General features: G+C 39.8%; 1 protein-coding gene across 3 annotated transcripts; it reads left to right on the plus strand.

Annotated features, from left to right (window-relative positions):
• The first annotated feature begins 2573 nt into the window (after nucleotides 1–2573).
• Nucleotides 2574–7797, plus strand: LOC146511886 (uncharacterized). Of its 3 annotated transcripts, none has more exons than XM_085171807.1 (3): nucleotides 2574–2722; nucleotides 3117–4133; nucleotides 7395–7797. In XM_085171807.1, the coding sequence occupies exons 1-2, from the start codon at nucleotides 2705–2707 to the stop codon at nucleotides 4107–4109; spliced, it is 1011 nt and encodes a 336-aa protein (XP_085027933.1). In that variant the 5' UTR covers nucleotides 2574–2704; the 3' UTR covers nucleotides 4110–4133; nucleotides 7395–7797. The 3 variants fall into 3 exon arrangements, with proteins under 3 accessions (XP_085027933.1, XP_085027931.1, XP_085027932.1); XM_085171805.1 differs by lacking the exon at nucleotides 7395–7797 and adding an exon at nucleotides 5386–5495; XM_085171806.1 differs by lacking the exon at nucleotides 7395–7797 and adding an exon at nucleotides 5389–5491.
• Nucleotides 7798–9250: the final 1453 nt, after the last annotated feature.

Below are 9250 nucleotides of genomic sequence, written 5' to 3' on the forward strand. Positions count from 1 at the left end.
GGAGCCGAAAGAGCCGCACTTTGTAGTGAGTCGAGCCGAAAGAGCCGGTTCTCCAAAAAGAGCCGGAAATCCCATCACTACACCCCACTAAATGTAGCTTCTGAGTCACGTGACCGCACAGCAACGAATCACAGCAGAGCAGAAAATGGGGCGGAGCAAAGTGTGTGTGCAAGAGAGGAGTCGAGCAGAGAGAGCTGCTTTTTCACGAAACGGGAGTAAAGTAGTGAACTTAGAGGATAGAAACAAACTAAAGTATCGATCATAAACCACTACCAACGTCCTGATCGATATCTGCATCGATCTGCCCACCCTTGTCTCCTGGATCGTAGCTGAGATCAGCGTGAACCACGTGGGTCTCTGCTCCCTGATCTGTTTCCTGTGTTTGGAAAGAGTTCCAGCTTCATCACGGAGTTTCTCTCGGTTTGTGGGCTCATCTAAAGGTAAGCACCGAGCTAACTTTACTGTGAGTTCAGTTCATGTTGAGTTTAGCTCCTGAATGAGGTCTTCTGCTGCTCTCCTCGGTGTCTGTTCACAGTTTATTGTGAACACGTTGAGAGAAGAGTGAGAGAGTGTTTGGAGAAAAACACCAACTAATCATTAGCTCAGCATGCTGGGAGAAGTTGGAGCAGAAAAGTCTTTTCATTGTCCCTGCAGCTGTTTTTCTGCCTGCACCAAACCTCTACAGCCTCATTTCTATTTACCGCGTTGACAACATCCACGATTAAAAGACCTCACGCGCCTGCAGCGTTGTGTCCGGTTCAATGTGTGCTCGCTGTTCATTGTGCCTTTAGGTGCAGCTGCCCGTACTCACAAAGAAAGTTTTGGTTTGATTCTTCTTTGCTGAGATCAACATATCTGAAACAACTTTTTTGTGTTTTTGATGCAGTGTTTTGTATAATTCCGTCATTATTTTATACCAAACTTAAAGAAGTCCAGCCGCTTTCTTTCTAAGCTCCTTAGACTACGATGACCTGTATGACTGAGAACCTTCAGAGAAATTGTTGAACAACATGACACTAACATTACATTTTCCATCTGTATTGTTGCGAGCCTTGTATACCGATAAGATAAATAGATAAGACGAGGCCAAAAAAACTGATGCGCCCACATTTTGGGAGAGCTGCATGTGTTTTACTGAATCAGGAAACAGACACACACAGTGCAGTGCGGACTTAAATCCACACGTGGCAGCACTGAAAGTACGAGAGAGACCTTTAACCTTTGAACCTGTCCCTTATAGAGAAGGAAAACAATCACAAAAGTACCCAGTGACTGTGCTGAACAATACTGGTTGGGATTGTAAAAAAGTTAAATAAATAAAGACATAAAAATGTAAGCATTTTAAAATGCCTGCCTCTACAAAAAGGAATGGGATGGTGTTGTGATTTTGGGAGAAAATGTCACATTGTTAAAGCCATACAACTTGAAAATGATCACAAATGTACCTGAGAACACGTTTAATGTTTGCAGGTAACAAGGTGATTTTAATTATGTATTTTTGAATATGTGCTGATGCAGCCATGAATGTGGAAATTATGTGATTATGTGAAGACTGCTTCAACAAAAATGCAGGTTTAATAGTTAATGATGGTTGATAACAGCTTGGTTATTGTACTGTATAATTAACTTATAAGTTGGTAAGTATGTAATATATCAGTGTGTATTTTCTGTTTCCCTTTTAGTTGTTGTAAAACTTGAACGCTGTCACAGATGGTCTTGGTGATGTGTTAAATAAAGGAATTTTGTGTTATAATCGAGTACCACCTAATGTGTGTGGGATCGTTATAGGAATGTGGTCAATTGGGGTCCTTAGGGACTAGTAAAGCACTATACAAATACAGGCCATTTTACCATTTTTATTAAATTTTAATGAAATTTGCAGATTGTTTCGGTGAAGTTTAATAAACTCCTTGCTATCTAAAATATAACAGGACACCGGAGTAAATTCTCGAGCATCTCACACTTCTGATAATCAGCTGTCTGTATTTGTATTTATTGGGGGGGAAAGTATTTGTATTTGAGTAAAATTCAAGCTGGGCATAAAAATCCATTTTTTGCGTTACGCTTGTAATTAATGTTATAGTGTAAGTATTCTTTAATTATATCCATTATAGCAACTATGGATAGGCAGTATTAGTTGATTTTTTTCCATAAATCCAGCAATGAACATGTAACGTCACTGAAAAGAAAATAACATAACAGCCATTGCCTCAACCATGGTTAAACCAGCAACTAAGGTTAACCTTAGCATAGCAAAGGTAACTGGCCTATAACCGACATAACCTAAGTAACCTAAATGTACCATATAGCTCGCACAAGTGCATACAATTCAACACAATCATTGTTTTAACCTTATACTGAACTGTATCGTTACTCTGTCAACAGCCTGTTGTCTAAATTACCAAGCTAACAGAGCTACAAGTATTTGTTGGAAATAAATATTCGTAAAAAATGATTTTTTTGGTTTTGTTTTTTGTGTGCCTTTCCGAATACTGTATTCCGGTTCGGCTCCACCCCTCCTTCATAGGTATTGTTGTCACTGAGTGTAGTAATGTTTATTATCTCTTCTTCTTCTTGTCAGGGATAAAATACATATCTATACTTTTTGTGTCCCAGCTGAGTAACAGGAGGAGAAGAGTCTGGTGGAGCAGCAGAGGAACAGTTTCAGCCATTTGGACTCAGCTCAGCCACTACAGAGGAAACAATGACTTCAACACAGAAGGTGAGAAAAATATCTCAGTTACACTGTTATTGAAACTGTGTGCACAGCTGGTTGTTAACAGCAGCTTTATCTTTTCCATCCTGAGCTCCTCCATACAGAAGCTACAAACAAAAACCACAGAAGTTACAAGAAAATACAAAGATCACATTTTATCAGCACACATTGAAACAACAACATCATCAGTTGAACTCACAATATTTTTATGACATAAAAGATTTTCTCCTTTGACAACTCTCATTGTAGCACATCATTGTAGTGTTATAATATCACCAGAAGGTGGCGGTAACACACCTACAATGTGTTTGTTGACCTCTTTGATTCCACTAATGGAGTTTCAGTTTGTTCCACGACTGCATTTAACTCACTGCCTCTGTTTGTATCTCTGTCACTGCAGGACCAACATGGAGTGAGAAGTCAGCGCTCTCAGGAGGCCGACAAACCTCACAGAAGAAAGGGAGAGAAAACATACAGCTGTGATGAGTGTGGGAAGGGGTTTACCAAGGCTGGAAACTTAAAAACACACCAACTCATCCACAGTGGAGTTAAAGCACACAGCTGTGACTTGTGTGGAAAGTCTTTTACCCGGGCTGAACACCTGAAAACACACCAACTCATCCACAGTGGAGTTAAAGCACACAGCTGTGACTTGTGTGGAAAGTCTTTTACCCGGGCTGAACACCTGAAAACACACCAACTCATCCACAGTGGAACTAAACCGTACAGCTGTGACTTGTGTGGAAAGTCTTTTACCCGGGCTCGAAACTTAAAAACACACCAACTCATCCACAGTGGAATTAAACCGTACAGCTGTGACTTGTGTGGAAAGTCTTTTACCCGGGCTGAACACCTGAAAACACACCAACTCATCCACAGTGGAACTAAACCGTACAGCTGTGATCAGTGTGGAAAATATTTTACCCAGGCTCAAAACTTAAAAACACACCAACTCATCCACAGTGGAGTTAAACCGTACAGCTGTCAATTGTGTGGAAAATCTTTTACTAAGCCTGGACACTTAAAAAGACACCAACTCGTCCACAGTGGAGTTAAAGCGTACAGCTGTGATCAGTGTGGTAAAGCTTTTGCTCACAGTACATGCTTACAGCATCATCAAGTTACCCACTCTGGAAGTAAAACGTACCCCTGTGATTTTTGTGGAAAAACATTCCGCCGTATAGAGATACGAAATAGACACTTACGCATTCACACTGGACATAATGTTTATTTCTGTGATCAGTGTGGAAAACTCTTTACAACAGATGTACAGTTACAACAACACATGTTTACCCACAGTGAGGAGAGACCTTATAAATGTGACCTGTGTGATAAGACTTTCAAATCTCCAAATTCCCTGAGAAAACACCAACAGATCCACACCAGAAAGTAACTCTACAAGTGCAGTTACTGTGAGGTATGTATTTATATTTTTATCTTCTTATTTTAGACTGAGTGTTTGGAACAAGTCAGATCAGTAAACTTATGGAGTTATATTGGATGAATTGATTGAAAAAAAAATGCGTTATTTTCGTCCAGTAAGCTGAGTGTTATTAGTAGAAGCAAGTATCACAGTTGTTATAGGTTAATAGGACTTGGGCTCACCTTTTCTCTAATCGAAATAAAAAAGTAAACAGAAAACAAAGAAACAAAAACATAAGAAGAACTTTATTTATAAAGTGCTTTCAGACAAAGTTCTGCAATAAAAGTTAAAAACAATAATTAAAACAATAAGTCTTCAACTTAGCTTTAAAAACCTCCACAGAGGCTCCACTAATATCTTGAGGGAGGTTCTTCCACAAAAACGGGGCACAAAAAGAAAAAGCACGCTCCCCCAATAGTTTTTTTCTGGCTCTAGGATCTTTTGAATGACCAGAATCCTGGGATCGGAGAACATGGGATGGAAGATAAGGGTTCAAAAGATCGGAGAGGTATGAAGGTGCCAAACCTTTTAAAGCCTTGTAGGTGAGCAGCAGGACCTTAAAATCTGTCGAACCTCACAAGGTAGCCAATGAAGTGATTTCAATACAGGGGTATTGTGCTCAAATGTTCCAGTTTTAGTTCAAATGTGAGCAGCTGCATTTTGCACCATCTGTAAACCTCCAAAACCTTTCTTTGGTAGCCCAGAAAGGAGAGCGTTACAATAATCGATACGTGAAAACACAAATGCGTGGAGAAGAACCTCTGCGGTGTTTGATAAAACTTGTCTGATTTTAGCTATGTTCCTCAAATGATAAAAGGCGGTCTTTGTTATCTCTTTTACATGAGACTCGAAGGAGAGCGCCATGTCAAACCCCACGCCCAAGCTTTTAACCTTGTCCCTGCAATTTATGACATAGTCATCAATTTTCAAGATTCAATTCAGTTTTATTTATATAACGCCAAATCACAACAACAGTTGCCTCAAGGTGTTTTATATTGTACAGTAGATTCTACAATAATAGATACAGAGAAAATCCCAACAATCATATGACCCCCTATGAGCAAGCACTTTGGCGACAGTGGGAAGGAAAAAGTGGTACTGTAGAAAACTTATACAGTACCAGTGCTTGTTGCTGTTCCTCTACATCAAATACATTAAATTGGGAGATGCTCTTTGTTTCAGGCGATGTTCAGGATAAAAACGTTGAAGGAATTCCCTGACTTACTGTGTTTGTGTCTTTGTTTAGAAGCAGAGCGACACAGATGGATCCACTTCTCAACCCTGTCGTCACTGTGGTGGTGGGAAAGAGTTTCACTGTGACCTTTGTGGAAAAACTTTCAATTACCAGAAAGCCTGAAAATACATCAGCGTAGACACACTGGAGATAAAATGAAACTACTGCAAAGAATGTGAGAGAGGCTTCCCCACACCGAGTGAATTAAAAAAACATGAACTCTGTAACAGTGGGGTTAAAAAGCACGTCTGTGACCAATGTGGGTCATCCTTCACCACTATTAGCCAGCTTAAGAGACATGAACGAATCCACACAGGAGAGAAACCATACAACTGTAAACACTGTGACAGAAGCTTCTCATTTTTAACTCATCGTAACACCAAGAGCTACATCTGTGTCCAGTGTGACAAAATCCTCAGGAATCTCCGTTCATATTCCAAACACAAACGTTCCCACGCTGCAAATAAACTGTTTCACTGTTACCAGTGTGCAAATGTACTTACATAAACATCTGTTTTTGGCAAATACTGGACATCTGTTTTTGGCAGACCATAACTTTGGCACAACACCAGCGCCCTGGACTTGTGATGTCAAGTTAAATTAATGCATCACGTTGGTACCTGGTAATGTTTATGTGAGCTTCGCTGTCAGAAACACCCCAGGATGATGCTTGCTAAGCGAATAGCATTTCAGTCTTGTTAGCCAATGAGTGAAATGCGACAGCAAACTATAAAAGAGGAGCGACATGTCTCCTAGTTTGTTTGTCCACCCTCCCCCACCCCCCACCCCTCAAATTTGCGTGTTGGACCACATAAGTATTTAACTATATATGTAATCACTTAAACTGTGTAATTGACATAAAGACTTCCTGATATACAACAATTGTTTTGTTCAGTTTTACTGTAATTAAGCACAGTTGTATATATGATCCTGTAAAGAGCCTCATGCACGTCTCACATGGCTGCAGTCGTGACAGAGCTTTAGCAGGTTATCAGCAGCAGGAACATCATCCTAAAGATGAGACCAGCTCCAGGGCGACATGCAATTGTCAATTCATGAACTGAATCATCTGTAAACGTTTGGAATTTGTTGTTTTGGACTGGAAAATAAAATATTTTTGATTTAATTTGAATCTTTATTTAAAGGTACGCCAGAGACCATTTTTAATTTCCTATTTGCAAACTTTTTTTTTGTTTAAATACTACTGGAACTTTAATCTGTATTACTTAATATTCTTATTTATTTCATCTTTATTGGGACAATCCTAATGAGTAATGTTAAAAATACATTAGATTTTTTTCAAATTCAATTCCTAGGTCATTATTTTAATCTGCTGTGGGACGAGACAACAGGCTGATATTGGGTGTTGTTTTTGATTAAGCTTTTACTTTGGAGTGAAATTTAAATAAGACAGTAAGAACCCACTTTGTTCATTTGAGGAACATCTCAAAACCTAGATTTATGGTGTCAACGAGTGAACTTGAGATGATATCCATGCTTTTGTCTACAAGACTCAACTATTGCAATAATCTGTTTAGTTGTCTCAACAGGAAAGGGCCGGCTCATCTTCAGGTTGTGCAAAACTCTGCAATGAGACAACTGGAGCCCATATAACTCCCGTTTTAAAGTCACTACACTGGCTTCATTTTAAAATTCTAGTTTTAACCTTTAGAGCCCTTTCCTTTATTGCTGATTTGATTCGTATACACAACTCTTCTCATAACCTGAGGTCATGGAATCAAAACCTTTCAGTGGTCCCCCACACTTGTTTCAGAACTCGAAGGGACCGATCTTTCCAATCTGTTGCGCAGAGACTGTGGAATGCACTTCCTCTATTTCTACAGTCTCTGAAGACCTTCAAAAAGCAGCTAAAGACATTTTTATTTCAAAAAGCTTTTAATTAGACCAGGCTTTTTAATGATGTATTTATGACTGTATTGTGTTTTTGTTTCCTCTGTTGTGAAGCACTTTGTCACATCTGTCTGTGAAAAATGCTATATAACTTTTACTTATGTTCACAGGTGGGGAGACGTAAGCGGGTGAGGTGAGCCTTGAACATGAGGTTTGCCCATAGGAAGCGGAGATGGGAGTTACTGAAATAACCACTGAGAAGTCGAAAACAAATTTTCCTTCTCAAGCCATTTCCAGGCCTGAAGATCCTCTTCTTTTCAGTCTGGGGATCTGACCAGGGTGTACCCTGCCTCTTGCCCTCTTACAGCTTCAATAGACTCCAAAATTGCAACATGTATTTATGGTCATGAGCAGTGATGGGAATAATAGCATTAAAATAAACAGTGGTACTAACACCAGTACTTGTTTTCAGTGACTAGTAACTTAACTAATTGCTTTTTCTGCCATTACAACACCGTTACTAGCAAGAAAAAGCGGTGAAGGTGTGTTGCAGAATATAAGCTCTTTATAAGCACAGAGAAAGTACTAAACTGAATCAATTTCAGCTTTTTTTCATTACGTATGTTTTATTAATAATTACATTATCTGTGTCTTTACCACACGTTTGCCACACAGGTGTAGATACTGTAGGTTCAGTGAATGCTTAAATTGCTCTGATTAGAATATTCTGGACATTCAAAGCTAAGATTCAGCGCACTGTGTTACAGGCTGGGATTTGATGAATTCATCACATATACAACCTTTGATCATCATTTATGTCCAGTTGAGAATGAATCTGTGCACTCACATGTTAAATGAACTGAAATCAGTAGTGTGATCTCCAGTCTTGATATAAGGAATCAGAGAACTGACAGCTGTTCATTTTAATCAGCCTGTCTCAGTTGTTTTAACTCTAAACATCACAAAGTAATGTGGTAACATCTGGACTGACGAGTTTACTGTCAGCATTTTAATCGCTAGTTTAAAGGCTGTAGGCTGCAGCCGTTGCTCTAACACTGTATAAATGTAAAGGGCCTCAGTGCTGGTTCTAACAGTCTGAGCTGCTTCCAGCTTTATTTGTGAAGAGCACAGCAGCTTACAGAACACATAGCTAGCTTGTACAGCTGCGACATTAAATTTTCATAAGCTAAGATGGTGTCGATGCTCCTCTCTCTGTGTGTAGCCCCAAGGGGTTGTCCAGATTTATAGGCTGCATCCTCCTGAGGACCCAGCCTTCACGGTATACGTGGTCTGGGTCCTCAGGAGGCCGGGTAGGCCGGAAGTGAGCAGCTCTGAAATTGGACGGTCTTCAGAATCGCATCAGGAGGCGACTACACACAACAAAACTATTGACTACACTACACACTAAGTACACAAGATTTGCGCTAAATGTTGCAAATTTCTCACATAAAAAAAAAATTGCCGTCACTCGTAAAACTTCCCCCCTTCCTAAACCACTAAATGCTATGTTGCCATATCATCTTTTGATTGGTCGACATGGTACATTTTTCGACCAATAGGAAAGGGCGGGGTTTTTTGGTTTTGTCTTCACTCACAGGTGGAGAGTGCTTTATGGCATTTTCCTTATAAAACGCAGTTTTTACCGTTTCTTCCCGCAGTAAATATAAACAACGACAGTATTCAGGAAGAAAACCAAACATTTCATATTTTTATCATAACTCTGGTTTTACGTGGCCGATCAACACAATTTAAAAACTGGTATAAAGTCCACACTTTTCCCGTCAGTTGTTCGTCTGTCCTGATCACATCTCCAATGGTTGGACACGTTGTCATTAACGTGGCTTCACTACACATCAGCCGCTTTGCTCGCTAAAACACCGGTGTCGGCACATAAGGACGCTGTCATAGCCTGTCAGCGAGGTTGATTAGCTGCGTATATACGAATTAGAATCGCATTATTGGCTGGACTATGGGATAAGGTGGCATCGCTCTAATCAGCCAGTCAGTCACTGACTAACACTGCAAA

This window comes from Neolamprologus multifasciatus, chromosome 9 (genome assembly GCF_963576455.1).
Source record: "Neolamprologus multifasciatus chromosome 9, fNeoMul1.2, whole genome shotgun sequence".
Taxonomy (NCBI): Eukaryota; Metazoa; Chordata; class Actinopteri; order Cichliformes; family Cichlidae; genus Neolamprologus; species Neolamprologus multifasciatus.